This window comes from Chiroxiphia lanceolata, chromosome 9 (assembly GCF_009829145.1).
Source record: "Chiroxiphia lanceolata isolate bChiLan1 chromosome 9, bChiLan1.pri, whole genome shotgun sequence".
NCBI classification, from domain to species: domain Eukaryota; kingdom Metazoa; phylum Chordata; class Aves; order Passeriformes; family Pipridae; genus Chiroxiphia; species Chiroxiphia lanceolata.
The window spans coordinates 4,825,332-4,846,039 of NC_045645.1; the positions used below are offsets into that span (position 1 = coordinate 4,825,332).

At 40.1% G+C, this 20,708-nt stretch overlaps 1 protein-coding gene across 6 annotated transcripts in view; it reads right to left on the reverse strand.

The window, feature by feature from the left end:
* The window catches only part of TESK2 (testis associated actin remodelling kinase 2), a 112,146-nt gene that overhangs the window by 13,126 nt on the left and 78,312 nt on the right, over nucleotides 1-20,708 (reverse strand). For 5 of the 6 annotated variants that reach the window (XM_032696069.1, XM_032696071.1, XM_032696068.1 and 2 more), the window contains 2 exons: nucleotides 11,926-12,072; nucleotides 1,685-1,767 (listed from right to left, as the gene is read on the reverse strand). In XM_032696069.1, coding sequence (XP_032551960.1) covers nucleotides 1,685-1,767; nucleotides 11,926-12,072 — 230 coding nt within the window. The remainder of the gene's footprint in view (nucleotides 1-1,684; nucleotides 1,768-11,925; nucleotides 12,073-20,708) is intronic. The other variant, XM_032696073.1, reaches the window with a different exon arrangement.

The window sequence follows — 20,708 nt, forward strand, 5'->3', positions numbered from 1 at the left end:
CCTGGCCACTTTGGGGGGGAAAAAAAAAAAAAAAAAAAGGTTTATTTTCAGGTCATAGCTGTTCAATAATTTTTATTTCCAAACTCCTGGCAGATTTGGCTCCTTCATCTGTACATGGAAACGTTTGTGGACATCAGTTTCAGGCTAGATGCTGAATTATCCATTCATCCAGCAAGACATGCAGGTATCCATCTCTACATGTATACTGATAAGCAACTCTGAATGAAGTCAGCACAGCCTGTTTACAAACTGAATTAAAACAAAACAAAATAAAAAAAAAAATCAAGATTGACCAAATGAATCCTTTAATAGGTAAAAACTAAAAGTAATTAGAATAGATCCAATTTGAAAAATCTGCCATTTCCATATGGCTGAATACTGGGACCTTAAGAAAGACCTCCAGACTGTCACCCAGCTGACCTTGAGGGAATACCTATTAAAAAACATAAAGGCCTCTGAAGGTTTCAAGATAGCATGGCTTGCTATCAGCAAACTGAGAACAACAAAGCTGCCTTTCAAAATGAGGTAAGGCTAGATCAAACCAAAATGGTGTCTAATGTAGCAATTCTGTTAAGTTGTTTATTTCAGTAGCTACTCAAGCTATTACTGTCAGTTTTCAGGCATCTAAAAACTGGTTATTAAGAACAACTTAAGGCACCTGTAGTGCCTTCCTGATTTTGTGATGGGTTCATTTGAATACCACTGAAGCTTTCAGCACCTTACCGGGTGCCCCAGAGGAGCTACAAGATACATATTGGCTGTACTTATCAGTAGTCTGGAAATTAAGACTTTGTAAAGCTTTTACATCAATATTTCACCAACATTAACACAAGCCTTTAGACCTCCCAAGATATGGTTTTAGGATATGTGCAGTCTAAAAACCGTACATAGCTGAGATCAACTTTTATTGTTCTCTTTGCAGTCAAAAGAGCTGGAAGGCTTTTATTTATTTTACTCAGAAGCACACACTGGAGAAAATCTGACAGCACATTTCACAGTCAGAATACTCTGAAATACACAAGTTAATATACAGAGAGAACAATGAAATCCTTGTCCTTGATCTCCCTAATGGAAGGATTGCAAAAGGACTATTTCCAACTGTGACAACAGCTTGAGACAGTCACCTGTGCATTCCTCAAATGAGTTAAGATTATAATTTCATCCTAGAAAAAGTAAAATGGTGAACTATGGTAATTTTATAATTAATTTTACTCTTTGTTATAAACTTGGATCTTAACAACTAATCCAGACATTAAAGGGAGTACTAGAATGCCCCAGATACTATTTATGAAAACGGAAAGAAGCTAAAGTTGCTCGGAATCAACAAATGACATGTATTACAAAATCATCCCAATCCAGAGTGTTGGACAGTATTTTTGTGGGGTTTTTTAAACCCAGAATTCCCAAGTACCTGCTTAAAAGATGAATTGAAAAGCTTGAGTAAATCATCTACTCCTTGGAACATTTTTGAAGAATAAATGTCACCACTAAACGTCAAAATGGACAGTAATTAAAGCTGGAACATTCTGGCTATCCAGCCTGCAGTTCCAGACTGAAGACTGAGGATATTTTTTGCAAACTCTGTATCAGAATGCAGCAACAGCCTCAGGGATCTGGCTCTGACTGGAGCTTCTGACCTGCAGTCTCACTGCAACTCTCACTCTATTTAGATTAGTTCACGTACCTGTGATCAGGAATTTTCTCTGCTAAACCAAAGTCTCCCACTATTGCTGAGTATCCATTCTCATCGTGTTTTATTAAGCAGTTCTGGAAAAGGAAAAAAAAAATAAAACCAAACAGAAGTGTTATTGTCTGGGCATGAAACATCTATAACGTTTGTTTTATCTATTTTTAATCTGGAACACAACTACAAAATATATTTTGGAACACATTCATCTATGAGAAGCTTTTGTTTGAGAGCAACCACCCTCTTCCCCTGCCCTCCCCCTGCACAATCACATCTGTCAAACTTGAGATGCTGCGAACAGCCTTCCACTTAGTTAATAATCCACTTAAAAACTTGCTGAGAAGCAGGCAGCCACAGGCAGCACATACCCAGCTAGGTAATAACAAGAACTGAATTATTTAGCTCCCTTGTGCTCAACTATATGCAATGCACGCTGTTCACTATGACACTTTAAATTTTCTCTTTACCATTTACCTGTGCCTGACCAGAATACAAGATCAGAGCAAACTCTAAATGCCTTTGTCTATTTTGCTACTGAAAAGGAACTCACTGCTTTGCAGCAGCTTTTCATCGGAAAATATAAGATGTGACAAAGTTACATGCGCCTTTAAAGTCTCAACATTCTTTATTTTACAGTGCATTTAGAAAACATGATTTAAGGGAAAAGTCTAATAAAGAAAAGCTGTCATTCTTTTCCTTTCAGATGTGCCCTCCAGTGTCAGGATGGAGGGCAATTTAAGGACACACACAGATAATTCTGGGCTGGCAGCAGCACATCACACACAGAGTATTATCGATTTCTTTTTGTTATTTATTTACAACTCTGAGAAATATGCTTTGACCATTCCAGTACCACACCTTTCCCCTTCTCATCAAATGAATCCATAGCTGACTTCCCTGCATTTGTTGCTGTCCTGCAATAGGTAGAACAAGACAGAATTCATTCCCTTCCCACATGCCTCGTTCTGTATCTTTCTGCAGGCAGTACAATAGCAGTGACAGGCAGCAAAACCACTGCTGATTCCTACTGAGTGGTACCCTGCATTAATTAGCTAAACAGCAGGAAACACTTTCTAGCTTTATTGTGCTCGGATATACAAAAGCCCCTCGCTGACCCCGAGCATTAGCTTGTCTGTATAATGCAGCTACCAAGAAAAGTGAGTCCCTTGTCTAAAAGATCAAGTTCAGGTCATCACTGTTTATATTATTCAGAGACGACCGTGGCTCAGGCCATGAAGTAAGTTTTCTTCCTGCCAATCAAAAGGTTAAGGAAGGCACTCCTGTGATCATGTAAAGAAAATGCATGCCAGCCTCTTGAAACACATGCCAGGCTCCTGAGATGCAAAGCTTTATTTGTTTAGCATGACTCAAGTATAATAACTACAGTTAGCTTGGGGATTCATAAACATGTACCAAGTTAAATCAACTGTGCTTACCCAAAGAGCAGCAAAGCTTCTCAGTTGCGGCCTTTGTTATCTTGTATCAAAGAGCGCATTCATTCCACTCGCCTCTCTTTAAACATTTGGTCATTCTAAGTGGACTTAAAACTGAGAAGGATAAAACTTTTCTGAAAAATCTTACTCAGATGATTCAGACAAGTGGAATTTCATTGTGTACCACCCAGAAACAAGTCCATGAGGACACCAGAGATTTTGCACAGGCTGATACTGTTTTATGCAGAAAAAATTCAAGTTGTTTTTCTGCCGCAGATTTCTCAGCAACTAAAGATGATTCTTAATTCAATATTTTTTGAAGAAATCTCTGATTCATAAGCACTACTTTTAAAATCTAGATTTTCTTCTTCCATTACCTTTGACTATATACGTTTTGTTCATTTTTAGTAGCAAGACTGCAACACTTAATTTTACCTTCTGGGTTTTATGGATTAGCGTTATTCTCCAATAACCCCAGGTCTCCAAAATTTCAGGGAAACATTTAAAACCAGACTATTGAAAGAACTACTTTCAACACAAATAAAAATCTGTAGAAACCTATCTACTGACCTAAAAATCTGCAATAATTTACAAGGCTGCTTTGATATCAAAAGGAGGCTTAAAAATCGACATCATCCTGACAGCAAATATTCCTTCAGCTTCTTACCAGCATCTAATCACATCCCATTAGACAGCGATACGTCACCAACTGAAGATGAACAATCCCACCCCCCAACAAGCCCCAGGCAGTCCCAGCTCTCAGGTACAGCATTGAACCATTATACAAGTAGGTTATTCCCAGATAAATCATAAATTAAGCCAATGCTGCTTGACAGCTCTGAGCTCCCTCCCTGGTGAGAGGTATTTGCCTGCAGCAAAGCCAAGGCTCCCTTTCAATGCAAGTGCTTGGAGAGACCACTGCTGTGGGGTCCACAGGTCCTGCAGGAGAGGCCACTGCACCAGGAGAAGGCACTGGGGAAAGCCCAGGGCAACACTGGGGCTACAAAGTATTGATTACTTGTTCTGCTGTGGTGGGCTGCCCAATGTTAAGTGACGTGAAGAAAGAAGCTAAACTGTTCTCTCTCATTAGGGGAAGCTTGTTTTTTGTTTGCACGGGAAGAAGTGCTGAGTGTGAATTTAAATTCATTAGGATATGTACTCCAGCACAAGAGTGACTTTTTTATTCATACTGGTATCAGCCACAGGCAGGTGACACGCACCACACAATAAAATCCCAGTGTCACTACAAATGCTCACTGTAGTGAAACTAAACTGATTTAATTCAACTGGGGCAAGTTTTTAAATAGCTAAGCACCAATTTCCTGGAATCCAGAAAGAATGGAAGCCTATTCCCAGCAAAATCAGTAGTAAACCCCTTCTACATATACTAGCATGGTCAGATGTCACTTTTCCAGCCTCTATGACTTATTCAAGGCAAAGTTGTGTGGACAGTGTGCTGAGATTCTCCAGCACTACCATACTCCTCCTCCACCTTAGAGATGCCTTTACACAACGCTGCATAAAACCCACAGCACAGATAATTGAGTTACCAGATTTAAGATGCAATTCATAAATAGGTGACTGAACACAGCCCACGGTAACTGGCAGCTCACGTGCACCCAATGAAAGACATCTCTAAGAATTCACATTCTACCACCAAAGTAAATCAGGATCAAAAAGAGAGAAACCTTCATTAAAGACTAAATGGTCAAAAAGAGTTTTTGAATTTAATCTAGGGGTGGTTTCTTAGTAGGAAAAGTACAATAGTACATACTGCACTGTTTCTTCTAACAAAGTGATACTTCCCAGTTTCTAAAAAAAAAAAAAAAAAAAAAAAAGTGTATCAATGTGGTATGAAGAAGTTTCATTAATGGATTTTGGCACAGAAATGCAAGAGTTCAAACCCCTTGCTAGTACAAGAGCCTCTCAAGAACTGCCTACAAAATGAAATGCCAAGCAGCTTCACAACATGAGCTTTGAGAAAACACTTTTGACTTACTATTGTACTATTTGTATAAGCTGCAAGACAATAAAACATGACAACCTTTTCAAGATTTCTCTTTGGACTCCGACAGATGGGGAAGTTCTTTCCTTTAGCAACTCACACAGTTTAAGAGGGCACTATTTGACTTCAGTTGGGTTCTCAAGAGTGTTTTTTTCCTCCAAAATAGGAACCTCATCAGTCCTTCCTGAGGCAGTCTCTTAATAGAATCAAGGAGCTCTGTATATGAGCCCTAAAGAGTTAACAGAGCTGTTTATGCAGACAGATGTGAAAGAACATAAAGCCCCCTTTGTGTGTTACAGGAGCTTAACATCTGCTTTGCACAGCATAATCCTACTAAGACAAACGCAATATTCTACTCTCCCTTTTACATAAACAAAAATGAAAATAGACTCAAGAGTTTCAGAGTTAAAAATAAATTGCTTAGATGGAGAAACTCCATAGTTTTGTTTTATGGTATGACATACAATCTAAACTCCTCAGACACTTTACTGCACTCCAGAAAATACAGAAACACTACTGAGTGTCATTTGCAACCTTCTGATGACTGTTACTGAATTGAAATACTTAAAGGCCAATTGAGATGTATCAGCTATTTTTAAAGTGCTACCCTCTAGGAAAAACACCATTGACAATTAAATGCATAATGGAAAGTTTACAGTACTAGATACACTCCTGAAACTAATATGTTTAAGGGATGGGCTCCTTTTGGTTCCCAAAGTCCCAGTAAAAGTTTATTATTGTAACCAGAAATAACCATTTGTAACAGCTAATTTTCTCAGTAGCAGCTCTCCCCTGCAGTGCAAAATATCCACACCAGAGCTTAGTGCAGCACAAAGGGGACTTTGCAATCGCAGCAGCAAATATGAGACTCATCAGACAAAGGTGCTGTTCACTGCTTGGGGTTTATTTTGTGTTAAAGAAGCAAAGAGCATACAAGGTAGGAAGTCAGGGCATGTCACTTGCAAGCCCAAAGGCAGTGAATTTATGTTACATCAGATAATCCACAGTAATTGCTTACATGCAGGATTCTGTCCCGTAGTAACTGAGACTGCTCCTCTCTCAATGGGAGAAGGCTGAGCCATTACACACCGAGAAGTGAAAGCAGATGTTGGCAGGAATACACACGCATTCGTATGTGTGTATATATCTGTGTGCCTAAAGATTAGGATTTTTTCATAGATCTTTATCATCAATGGAGCTCAATGTCCCCTAAAACTGCTCACAACCTACTACTGATTATAAACCCTTGTTTTCAATTATACTTAATTCTGCAAAACTAAAAGGCACTTGTTTGGGGGTTTGCCGGTTTGTTTTTAATCAAGAGCTTTGGTGGTGGGTTTTTAGGGAAGGGGTGTTCAGCTACAACAGCTCGGGTGCTTGGGAGAACAAACTTAGAATATGCAAACAAATTTTTAAATAACAAAAATAAAAAATCCTCAAAATGTTAGCCTGTGGTATCATACCAAATCTGGCACGTGCTCAACTTGAAACATGATGAGATCTCTGTGTAAGATGCATCTTTTGCCACTGCTGCAAAGAGTAGGTTGGGACAGGCACACGCTGCATGAGGAATTTGAGTGACTAAGGTGACAAGACAGAGGATGAGTCCAAGCCAGGAGCTGGCAGGGACCAAGATCAGGGTCTAAAGCAATGCTCCCGACACAGGGGAAAACCCCCAAATACTATTACAAGGACATAAGAACTGCAAGTACAGCAAACAGGTGGTGGTGGCAAGGATCAGAGCTCACCTGGAGCAGCAGAACATGGGGAGAGCTAGAAATGGCTGAACAAACTCAAGATCAGAACACAGAAAGATTGCTTGGATAAAGCATCAAGGGGGAGCAACAGGAAGAGGGTAAATGCAGTCAGCCAGACAAGGAGATTGATCAATAAGGTTGGTGGGCAGGAACTGGGAGTAAAAAGAAAAGAAAAAGCCTATGAACAAGGATGAAAAGCCTAACCAGAGGCTGGCATTGTACACCAGGAGAAAGGATTGGATAGTAACAGAGTAGGTATGATCAGTCTTGGAAAAATGGGCAGACTCCGAGATGTTCACTTCTCACTGCCAAGGCATCTCTCCTGTCCCTCTCTCTATTCCTCTTCCACACCAAAAACATGCAATGTGTTTTAGTAATATTAATTAACAGTAGCAACAAATACAAATTAAAAATGCTTAATGTATACTTCATGTTACTTCATGAAGCAACAAACACCTTCACCATGAACATCATGGTTTCCAACCCTAAGGTAAAGTGCGTCATGTCACTTTTTTCCGTTGTTTCTAAAACTGGTAGGAAGTTGCATACAAAAACTCTGGATCAAAATAATAATATTGCAAAAAAGATGGGATGTAAAACTTCCTGTAACAACTCTCCTTCTTCCCCTTATGTATACACATTAAGGTAATATCCTTAATTACACGATCACACAGTTTTCCACCTGGCATCCATGTGTTTTAGTGCACACAATGGATTCATGCTGACGGTGAATTGGGGCTGTACATAGAACACTTGGACCACTATTTTCAGGACCCTGGCCACTCTTCCCACATAAACAGCAGGGTGACAGAAAGGCTGGGAAGAGATGAAAAAGAAAGCCTGGGTTGCAAATGAAGCTCTTCTGTCTTGTGGTTAAGACTACTGCAGTGTTGCCCCAGGATCTGGACTCTGGCCTTCCTCAGCATCACAGGAGGAGTCTGTGACAAGGAAGCTACTTTAACACAATTTTTCAGAGGACACACAAGATTAGTAACATTCTCTGCCTCCAGGGGTCAAACCTGACTATTTTATAAGTGCTGTAATGTTTCTAACTGTCTCTGAGATCAGTGAGCATATTGCTTTGAACTTAAACACATAAAATGCCAAACACTCCAAACAAAAGACCAAAGTCTTAAAACACATACACAACATTCACCAATATTCTTACTTTTAGTCTCTCATAATAAGGCTGAGTTTACTCATCTCCCTCATCTCAGAGGTACTATAAGAATAAGTTCACTGGTATTAGGGCAGTCACTGGTGTGAGCTGCCAAGGAAATCAACAGTGCTTCTGGAACAGGGTTTGAATGCAGTGCAAATACAGTGTAAACAACAAGGTGTTGAAGAAACTCGCTGTGTAGTAGTAAGATATTTGTTTTGAGGGGTGAGGTACAAAAAGATTGCCATATTCTTTTTGCAGGCTGGACACTTCTTTCCTGCACTGTCCCAAACACTGCTACTTTTTAGGTTACAACAGCCAGAATATTGCAAAACCAAATCAGATTAAGAAAAAACTATATCACAATTCAGTGACTTCTATTGAAACACTTTCAGTGTTTCACAGTATGATTTCTGTTTTCACGATTGCACTTTCTGTAACTAAGACTTTCAGAGTTAAAATTCATAACCAGACCTTCTTGACGATCGCTGAAACATGAAGAAAATCCTCATGATTCCAGGATGCAAATACACACAACGAGCCCCAAATAAAGAACAATTCACAGGGTTTGCAGTGACATGGACAGGGGACAGGGAATGAGCCAATGAGGCAGGCTGTCAGAACCCATCTATGGCTTAATCTCTGCGTAAATCTTTTTATGACAAGTCAAAAGTGGGGGCAGCACATTTCTTGGCTTACAAAGCGTACGAGTCACCCTGCCCACACCCCTACTCTCTGCAGGCTGGAAAAGGCCAGTCTGACCACTTGTACTTTCCGACAGATTCAAGCCAGGCTGTCACTACCAACCAGGGCAGATCAGCCTGATCAGCTCCAACAGCCCAAGCACAGAGCTGCTCCCGACACGGGTGAGTACCAGCTGTCTGGGCAGCACACTCTCTTCCCACAAGCACTGCCTCTCTCTTTGACAGAAGGGCATCGGGAAGGGCACCGGTGGGATGTCAGGGTTGACATCCCCGTGGGCTGTCGCATTGACTATAATGACCTACATCTACTCTTCTCTACCATTCTTCCCTCTGGCCTCCTGCAGTATCAATGCTGTTCTGCTACTCTCCACATGGTGCCATTAGGAAGAGAGATCACCCTGCTGTAGACTAATGGCCCAACCCACTTATTTTTCGATCTCAGATTGGCAGGGGACAGGAACTTTTTCTTTAAAATGCTATGCAAATACATAGACACATAGAACACTAAGAGCAAGACAACTCTGCTGACATAACTGACATAGTAAAATTCATGTATCGCACCATCTGCTCCAGGAATTAGAGATTTTCCAGGAAAAAAAGGCAGAAGTACAGGTCTAAATTAATACAAATAATTTTAATAGAAAAATTCATATTATAGGGACAGTTTGCTGTGGGCTATTGTCTTAAGGGTAACAGTTAAAGCACGGAGACATTATCGCATAGAAAGTCTCAGTTTCATTCTGTTCACAGTTCAGTCAAGGCCAAGAATTTTCCTAGAAAAATGCTCCACTCTCCCACCCTGCAAGCTCACTGTCTGTTCTGACTTTTGCAGGTCTAAATCCTTGTCTTTGCTTTCATTTGAACACTAAAGCATCACATCAATTACTGAAGTTTACCGAAGAAAGGGCACTATAGAACACTATTGAATCTGCCCTTGTTCAATCCAGATCAGAAGTTCTCTCCCAAGGAAAGAGTCCATCACATTTTCCTTCAGCTTGTTCACACACCAACTGTTTACTAGTAGGAATGAAGATGACTCATCCTACCACCAATACAAACCTGGTAAAAGACAAGGTACGTCCTCAAGAAGTAGCCAAAAGTCACAGTCTGAGCATTGAAAATTTTGTTGACAGGTTCTTCCTATGGTTATCTTAATTTTTTTGCTTTGGAACAAAGTGACTTCTTTAAGATTCAAAAGGAGAGTAATTTGTCCAATAGATTTCATTTTAAAGTATATTTCATCAATACAATAACCCACTAATAAAATTCACAAGTTGTTTAAGGTGGGTGTTTAAGGCCTGGTGTTCCATCTACTTCCTTTCCCAAGTAGAACAAGGAAAGTACATACATCACATAAAAATACTTTTAAAAGTAAATTTAAAAAACAAACAAAGAGAAAACAACCCAAAATGCCCAAGAAATTTGAAAGTTTCTAAGCTGATGACTTAGACTTTTATCATGACAGGTTCGACCCACAGAGATACTATAACTTTAGTGCTAAGAACAATCCAAATATAGCATAACTGCTAATAAATTCTTAGGGTTTGATATGTTGTTCGTTTGTTTTTAAATAACCTCACTGTTTCCTGTGGCCTCCGATGAGTTTGCTGTTGCTGGGACATCACAAACCCCTCCCAGCGGGTGCACTTTCCAAACAACTGGCATTCAACAATAGATAACACTGAAGCACTGGTAGGGCAGCTCCAGAGAAGGGCATACAGTTATGTAAAGCTGGGAACAAAGGCATCCACAGGGATCCCAGGAAATGGGATTTTCACAGGACTAGCCATCACAGTATGTGTTATGATAAATGCTGCAGGCACAAAGTTCTCCTGAGGTACTTTGGCTCCTTGCAGGAACTCTACTCTTAAATGTACTAAAACACCTCCTGAACTGACAAAGAAAGGGGAACACCAAGTTATCTTTTCAGATATCTTTATGTATCTCTTATCTGCACACTCCAAGGTGACTGAAATGGAGCTTTCTGAGCCTATCATATCAAAGTGATGTGACTCCAAGTATGGGTATTTTTCATAAATTTGATATTCTTCTTGGCAGAATTCAGCCCCTTTCACTTGAAAGAACAGCCAAGGAAGTATTTTATGACTTCACTGAAATACTTCTTTCATCACCAGTTCAACTTTTTTTCCCCACTTTGGCTAAATGCACACTCTACATCTGTTCAACACTGCACTGAGGTAATGTTAAAAAAAAAAAAAAGAAAACTGGATGGAGGACTAGTAGTCACATTTGCAAACACACCGTGTTGTGGTTTTTAAAAGCTGTTTCTAATCTTTAAAAACAGTTCCTTTTAGACTCAGATAATATTTTTCTGGATGCTTTTGATTGAAGCGCATTATGAAGTCTTCTCAAGAACTTCTGTCATATTGCAGGTCCCCAGTGAGCTTAAACCAGCTCATTAGCTCCAGACAACAGGACAGACAGGACAGCAAAGCCCTCACAACAGGCTGCAATGTATGTTAAGACCCAGTGTGAATACTGGGACAATCTGTTCACAGAGCTTAGTGCTCCTATGTCAACATTTCTTGCCGAGCTTGAATTAGCTGGCTACTTCAGCCAAATACAAGTTGTCACTAAAGCAATTAAAAAAATACATCTTTGTCCATTGAAAACTCTGCCACTGAAATATCATTCTGGAAGAAATTTTGAAATTTGAAAATTTTAGGCAAACTCTTTTGATCTTACTGACTTTAGAAGTGAGAGAAACACTTAACACAGAATTAGTAATGAAAGGTCACTCTTCCTACAGAAGATTTGTGAAATACACAGGGAAACAAAAGCAACAAGGAGATTTTAAAGTGCATTTGTAATAATCTTCTCAATTGGGTTCTTTATATGATTAACCTGTTCCAAATGTTAGGTTGCTGTGCTCAATTATCCAGGGATTTAAATACTTCGCTGAACCACAATTTGGAACTAAAAAACTCTGCAGTTGCTTTCTGAGAAATCCCAAGCTGAACTCATTTAAGGAATGACCTTCCTTCAGGATAGTAATTTCTCTAGTTTCAATTCTATAAGCTGTGTTTCAATTAATTTTTCAAAATGTCTTAGATCACATCTTATAAAATAACAGTTATCTGCCAAAAGGAGGAGGAAAAAACCCCAACAACCACTTACAGTACCTTCTTTAAAAAGTTTTCTTAAGTTTATAAACGGTACCTTGGATGTAAGGTCTCGGTGGAAAATGCCTTTATAGTGAAGATAACTGATCCCCATAGCAATGTCATAAGCCAGTTTCACCCTCACTGTCCAGGGCAGATGCTGGTTACTGTCTAAGAGCTGTTCCAGGTTACCACAATTGATGTACTGAAAAGACAAAGCAACATTTGTAATTAATTATTTAACTTCATATATTGACAGGAACATAAAGTTCATAATTACACAGATGACCTCAGCTCAGTTACAAATTAAAACTTCTTCTTTTCTTAAAGGGCTTGAGAGGCACAAAGTTTGCAGATCAAGAGAGGTTGAAAATGTCTCCATCAGCTGTATCAATGCATTTATGTTAAAGATGCATGTGACAGCCACCACTGCATTAACTCTCTGGTACTTAAATAGAGCCTTCAGAAACACCTACAATATCGTATCACCCTCTCATTTCCAGCTTGAGGAAAATTAGGGCAAAAAAGGATGAAGAGATGGCTCTCATATAGGATAAATCAACAAACAGCAGGCTAAGTATCCAAGTGTAGGTCATGGAGCCTGATCAAGTTCCCAGATATCAATTCCCTAAACTGAAACAGCATCAAAGAAAAATATTACAATGCGTTGCTCTAAGTTCCATTTTTTTTCATTGCTGTATCTACAAGTTCCAATCAGCAATCTGATTCCCACTGTGTTCAGTACTACATCAACCCCATCAAACAGTGGCCCTCATGAAAAGGAAAGTACATTAAGTAAAAGACAAATGCTATAAAAGACAGCAAAACAAAGCAGCACCTAAATGACACTAAGTAATATAAGCCAGGGTTAAGACACGGCAGCTCCACTGCTCAAATAATCATTACAGAAACACAGCTTATGCTTTATGTATAGACCCTTTATACCACACCAGCAGCTACATCGTGTTTAAGTAGCTTCTTGTTTCACTCCCAGCCCCAGTCCCCCACCAGCAACCAAGCAGAAAGAGTACCTCTCTCCAGAAGGAAAACCTGGCAGCAATGCAGTGACTTCTCTCAAGAAAATCCAAGCGAAGCAGGCAGGACAGTTTGCTCCCAAGACTGGCCCACGCATGTAACACTGTGCCAGGCTGCACCAACTTCCCTCCTCTGTGCCAGACAGATCTCCAACCCTCTCCCAAATGGCTTTGTACTTTCCCGTGTCATTCACCCCGACAATGACACATGACAGTGTGGCACCGTTATCGTGTTCAAACTGAAGTCTAAATTGCAGCTTTTGTTGTTTCAGAAACTTGTAACTTGCTTTTATTTTGTTGGGCTTCTTTGTGTCTTGGAGCCTGTGGCACAAGGCAAACATGAACCACACACAATGGAGTGTGGATGGATGATCTCCTCAGGCTGTGCTATAGCAAGGAAAGAGCACACAAAGCCAGACTCTACTGATAAGTCCAAGGGTCACAGCTCACCTCCTGAACAGTTTATTCCTTTTGCTGAGCTCACCAGTTAATTTTGAAAACCTTTTCAGCAGATACACAAGTTCCACAAGTAACTAAGGTGGCAAAAGCATTCAGGCAGAGGAGGCACAAAGCAATTTTAACTGACACAGAGCTCACAGGAAGGGGTTCCACTGCGCATCCCTTGGGAATGGGGTTCATCCCAGCCCATGCACAGCAGAACATTTCACTGGCAGTCCAGGGCATGACCCCTCTCTCTCCAAAACAACCTGTTCCTTGTGCTAGGAGTACGTGTGCCAGGAGAGGGAAGCAGTTCTGGAACAGGTCAATCTGAGACTATGCAATCTCCATCCTTGGAGATTTTCAAGACCAGCTAGAGCTGCAGCCAACCTGGTTCAGTGTTGGAAACAATGCTGCTTTGAGCTTTTCCAGCTTTGATCTTTCTCACTGCTTTTATCTGAACCCCTAAGGGAGCTAGATGACCTTATAGGGCACTCAAGAAAAAAACATGCTCAATAAAATTAGATTTATATTTTTTTAAGTCATAAGTTGCTATCAAGCTTAAGGAAAAAATGGTGAATAAGACTTCTACAATAACTTCTAATATATTTCCAGTCCCTCTGGGAAAGTGTGAACAGCATTTCGTGTCCAGTTATGTTCACATCTGAACAATACTGACCAACCTGGAACAGAAGGCACCAAAGCTCCAAGCTGGATAACCCAGTTATAGAGTGACACTTAGTAATTACCCCAAACCATTTCACCTTCCTGACAGGGCAGTAATAGACAACAGACCACCCATACAGCACTACCATACTTAAATTCATTATCAAGACAATGTGAGGGGGAAGGGAATCACTGGCTCAGCTTCCATTTTCTGGTCTGTGCCACACCATGACACAAATGGCTCCAGAAGTGCTAATAAACAAGCAGCCCGTAAGAGTATTGACACACACTGAAATGGGACAACAGCTGGCTACTATATCGAGCATGCTCTTACTTTCCTTCTCAATACAGCAGCCTACAGATTTGATCCATTGCTGCCATATTAGCTAAGTGCATCCAATATATCTATTCTCCCAGCACTCTTCCAGTCAAATTGGCTTGCAGGGTCATTCACTCAACTGCAAGGACTCAACTCTAGCATGGGGTGGGCGAAGGCTGACACACACAGAGGACATAAATATGGACGAGCTGCAAAAGCAGGACTCAAATCTGTCTCCAGCACATCTACAAAACCCTCTAGGCCTCCTGTCCAAAACTGCCACCCAGCAAGTGCGCAGACCTCATTTATTAGAGATGTGAGTCTGGCTTTGGCTCTACATTCTAGTGTACCTCCATGAAAGACAGGAGACTAATCATCAAGAGAACAACTGAACTAAGATTTTCCTATAAGACACGTTTAAGACTCCAGTTGATCTCAGGTTTTAGCTGACCAGCAGGTAATATTTGCATGCAGAATCCCAAATTGTCCCTAAGGCAAGTACCACACAGAGTTCAGTGCTTCCTCAGTGTCATGTAAGTAATCCAATTCTTCCGGTTATTCAGACTGACAATGCAAACAGCCAGCCTGATGGCCTATTTTTTTCAGAGCCCTTCAACAATGCCTTTTCAGAACAGACACAGAATTATGAACATTATTTCCTAAATGCCAGGGCAACTGAAAGAAAAAAAATACTTGTTCCCAGTCTCTTACTGGCACAAACCAGCTCTTTGTGGCAAGAATATCCTGAAGGATAGTAAATGCACCTCTCCCAAAGAGAACACTGGATTTTGGTTTGTCCCTGAAACATTTCAGTGCTGGTACAGTAAGACTACAGCACACACATCATCTCAAAGCATTATTCTACTACAACAACAACAGCCATTGCATAAGTGTACAAGCAATTGGAGCAGAGATCTGATGGGGCTACGACAATGAAAGCAAAGGACGTTACATTTCATAGAGACCTCACAGCTAAATGGAGCAGTGTTCAGACCTTTTCAAACTCTCTATCATCAGGTTGCAGTGAAACAGCTACCCATTATTCCTCCTGCAAGCTTTTTTGTCACGTAACAGGATACCAGCAGTCAGTTTATCTGCTTGCCAGAGTCTGAAAGTAATCGCTATAGGTTGTTTATTTTTGCATTTACTACAACTCAAAGCAAACGAAATGCTGGTTTAAAAGACCCTGGCATCTCAGCCCACAGAAATATTCTTTCCGAAAAAATGCTGAGTTTGGAGCTCACATTTTTTTTGCTAGAATGAAAGTTCAGCAAAACTCCATTTCTTATACCTCTCCCAAATCTTATGAGGAAAGAGGGCAGTAGCTTCTTTGGAGGACACATTACTCAGAAGCTCAGCCAAGTACAGATGCTTTCTGGATCAAAGAGTCTTGAAGAGGTTTCTGATGTTATAGTTTACTGCTAAGAAATGCAGAGGCAGCAGTACATAACCCTTTCCTGCACAAAGGGATAGGGAAGTCAGGGGAGAGGAAAACATGTTACTTTAAACCTAAGAACAGTGTAATAGGACTGTTGCCTTGCAAGACACTTGCAGTCACATTATCAGACTGAAGCACATGAAATATGGAATGGATTGAAATTCAGAGTATGACAGTACTCACACATAGCATTACATGCTTCATTTCAGGAGACTAATGAACTTCAGCTGTCAGATTTTTAGCTTCAGAATTCAAATGAAAAGTTTAAACACTAATATGAGAACTAGAAGCTTTTAAAGAAAAGGCACACCAAATTCACACAATTCCAGCAGTTATGGCTCAAAAACAAAGACACCAAATATTGCCAAGTCTGAGGGGGAAGACTGATGGGAATTGCAAAGAGTTTTCAGTGCTATTTTGAGAAACAACACTGTTTCAATATGTAGGTCTGATACAAATAAACCATCAGATATTGCACAGGAAAGCCAGAAAAAAAGTTGGCCTGCTATTTAGACGACTTTTAATGTCACTGCTTGCCATTTAAAAAGCAACAAGTAACTACAAGACACCCCTATGCTGTAGCCCAAACGTTACCAAAGACAATGCATTAAGTGGTTAAGAAAAGCAGGTGTGGAGAGTGCATTTAAGGTGACTGACCAAATGAGGTAAGTAAAGAGTGGGAGCTACAGGGACCCAGAACACAAACGCTGAGACAGCAACTAATAAATATACTGCAGAAGCCCACTGAAGAGACAGGCAGAGAAGCAGAAGGAAAGAGAAACTAGAATTGTGGCATTAGCACCTTCAGCATGGAGAAACAAGAGAGATGTCAAAGCAAAAGCCAGACCAAGAAGTTGGACTCTGAAGGGAGACAGGGAAAGCAAAATAACAGTATTGCGGACGCTGTCAACAAATGCATTCAAGAGTGTCCAAAGAGACAGAGCTTCCATATTTTTATCATTTCTAATGCTGGAAGTAAGAAGGTAACTCTCACGTCTAATACAAGAAAGTTGAGAGCTTTTCACTTTGTTTTTTGCAGAAGTTTAAGACCAGTTTTAAACCATCCATTTCAAGGAAGACACAACCCAACCTTCAGTTGTCATATGTTTAACAGTCATCTGTCACACTCGGCACTCTCTAAGTGACTACTTTGAAGGCTTCTGGCTGCAAGACAACAAGTCAATCTACCCTTCTGTCACAACTGGCATAATTAGCTACAGTGGGAGGACTGGAAATTTTCTGATTTCCCCCAACTGTTTTCATTAGCTTCAACTGTGCAGAACTGGAAAAGAAAGACAGTATCAGTATGTTCAAAACTACAACATAAGATACTACAAATTGATACACTGAGGTTGACTATCAGATTAAATTGACCTTTTTTTTTTTTTTAAGTTTGAAGTTGGTTCATCCCCCTCCACTAATTAAAAACCCCACAATTTAAAAATGTACACAACCATCTCACCTCTGAGCAGTAGCCTTCCATTGCCACTAAATATCTAACACATTGATTGAACCAAACAAAATAAGTTAAACATTGAAACAGAACAAGTTGGATATTGAATTTGGGCTGCACAAGTATACTTTGGGTCAGTAGGTCAACTAATGTTTCCAAGGAGAAAACCACATGTACTGAAAGAGAACGCGCAGGTGAAGCAAATATATTTCAGAACAAAGCTCAAACTTTTTCATGAGGGATCAGAAGGGCACAAGTGGCTTGGAAAAACAGCCTGATTGAAAAGGCAGAAGCAAAGCCAAAAGTCTTCATCTAAAGGCTGTTTTATTTTCCTGCTCCTCAGCTGCTGAAAATGAAGGGGAAAAACAAAGTCTTTAATCTAAAGTCAATTTGTCTTCTGCTTTTAAACCAACACAAACAATTCAGTTCTTTAATAAAAAGGATGTATTTTCTTTAAAGGACTTAACCATTACAGGATTAAAATAAAGTTAAAAAGGTGTCAGCTATTCAGAGAAGAGAGAGTAAGCTTCCTCAGACAACTGCCATAGCCTGGTTACTCATCAGAACTCAGAACCAAAAGCCAAGAAAGGCAACAGATCTACCTCTTGTTTCTTCTTCTGTGTCAGTTGTGGCACTGATTGATCCACTGGCTCCTCCTGCTGAAAAGGCATGTACAGGCAAGGCTTCTTTTATAAGGGCAGACAAGAATTAACATGCACTAACTCAGGAAGGAGCTGTAATGAAAACCATTTGTTGCATTCCAGACATTCAAGTGTTGGCATGGAAAAGAACATGGTAAGATTTGTCTTCCTTTAATTCTCTAATTCCAACAGCTCTTATGGTCACAGCATGCTGAATTTAGCCCTTTCCTGTAATTTCACTCAATCAAAATTTAATGTTCAACTGGTTGCCTGATGCTAGAAGCAGATTCTTGTTGGTAAGGCTTCCACCATTGAGGCAAAAAGCAACAATGCACTACTGCAACCCATATGTATGAAGTTTTACGGACGCTCACTTACTCATATTCAGGTTTGAAATATTGCAGGAAATAAGCTTATTTTGTTGGAACCGGAAAACACTCCCAGTATATCTATACAAACTGACCTTGATAACCATTTTTCCTGTGATTATATTAGTAGGAAAAAAAACCCAGAAAGCAAAAAAAGGTCTAACAAAAAACCCCTGCATTTATAATCTGAAGTCACAACCATTTGGATTCGAAGTAGAGCCCAGTTTCAGTGCAGATAAGAATCTGGGATATGGCAAGCTAGCAATGGCATAAATTAGCACACAGGCACAGAAGAGAAAGTACCTTGTTGCTGACACAGGCAAGAGAAACAGCATCTCTACAATAACACTTCTGTTAAGAGCAGAAGGCTCTATCCATACTGGCAGCATTTTGAACATACTAGACACTCAGTTCTAGAAGCTGAAGTCCCTGACAAGGAGCCTCTTATTTAAATAAGGTCCTTCTCACCTTCCCCACAAAAATACCAGCAGCAGCAGCCCACAGATTATATGTCTGCAAGATCCAGATAAATAACCCATTTGCTTCATTTTTTTGAAGTCTGTAAAACAGCTACAAGGATCTACTGAGAGCAAAAGTTATTGCACATGAACACCTCTCATAATACAAACTTTGTTTAAATTCTGCACAAAGAATACTTTTTCTAAGCTGTTTCAGAATTCTTTTCCAAGCCTCCACACTCTCACTGTGCCACAATGTCCATTTAGATTTGAGGGTACTCAGACACTTTATTGGCAATTATAGAAGGCATCAAGATCCCCTATTAACAGCAGTGTGTAAAGGCAAACATTATAAGAATTTTCTTGTACAACTCAGTTTCTGAATGTTTTGGATGGCTGATAAGTAAAGAGAAATGAGGAAGTGAAACTACAAAACACTTGTTAGTTCCAGAGTATGTTTCCTGGGATCCAGGGTGCAGAGGGGGGAAGGAAGAGAAAGCACTACATACAAACTGAATTTACTGAAAATACATTAAAAGAATTCCAAGGTAAAAAGTTAAATGGCCAACATCACAGTACCCATTTGGACTGCATCTCCATATACAGAAGTAACAGGAAAATCTGGCCCTCAAGGTACTATTCAGTTCTCCTCTCCTCTCTCCCCACCCCACCATAATAGTTGAGAAGTTTCATCTTCTCACTCTTAACTGAGACCTATTTCTAGGATATCAGAAATCACCAATAACAGAACTGCAGAATATAAAGTTCAAAAATGTTTGTTTGTTTTTCTTTCAGCTTGAGGCAATAGCAAAGGGTCCAGAAGGCTTACAGTGAGTGTCAAAACAGAGATATTAAAATCTCTCCCCAAAAAAGCCCACACAACCCACACACAGAGCATCCACCCACCTCACACATGACGGGGAAGGGAGAGAAAGAATGAGACAATGGAACTTGCTGTTTGCAGTTCAACATTTATCTGCCTCTTATCTTACTTTCTTCCATCCCTGAGACATTCTAAGGAGGAAGAGGTTTGCACCAGTGAGAGATTTAGCAAGCCTTCCTCAGAAAAAAAACGTATTTAGATGCATCTACCTCAATTAAAGATTAAAAGTTGCTTGTGCACTATTACAGGCTCTGCAGTGATAAAACAAGTCAGTCATCCTCCTACAAGGGGAAGGGAAAGAACTAAAGCCAACATATAGCCTGGGTAGCCAAGGTTTAGTAAAAAATTAGAAAGAGGGGGGGAGGGGAAAAAAGGAGGTTTAACTATGAGCTGTTAAGCTCATACACAAGCATTTAAGAAAGACTAGAATTCCAAAGCTTGCATGTCCAGAAGTTCTCACTGAAATAACTGGTTGCTTGTCCCTTCTGATCTAGCACTTGCATGCATAAATACAGACTGTGCACCTCAGGTTAACCTCCTACTTTCAAAGTCTTGGCTTCTGTCTTTACATGAGGATTTCTTTAGTGTCTGTGATTATAGTTCTTTTTACACCTGAACTTTTTTTCTATGTGAGAACCCACTCTTCTCTCCTCTCCTAACCACACGGTGCAGATGCATCTTGCAGCTCCCCAGTGCCTTCAGCACAGTGCAGGGCTCACACATCTTTCACTGCTTGTCTGCTTTTGCTTAAAGGACAGACTTTCTCTGGAGACTTGTCCCCAGTGTGTTTAACTTACCTGGTCACTACCAACCTACAATAAGTTTTTTCCACTAACTGATCTGCCATCACTTCCCTCTCAGAGCGTGCCTGTAAGGCCAGTTTGTGTCTTCCACAAGCCAACATTTTGTCAGATTTCTCCTTCCCTCAACCGAGCTTTTCACTGCAGCTTTTTGAGAATTAATTCCACCTTTCTGTCCTCAGAACAAGTGTGACCAGATACAGCAGCATCTAACTTCCCACCAAACTGAAGGTCCCTGCATTCTGTGTGAATAATTTGGTACAACCAACTCAAAAATACTTTTTTTTTTTCAAAAAACAGCTCTGTTAAGTGTTGTTCTGGAAAGCCAGATCTTTGATCACTG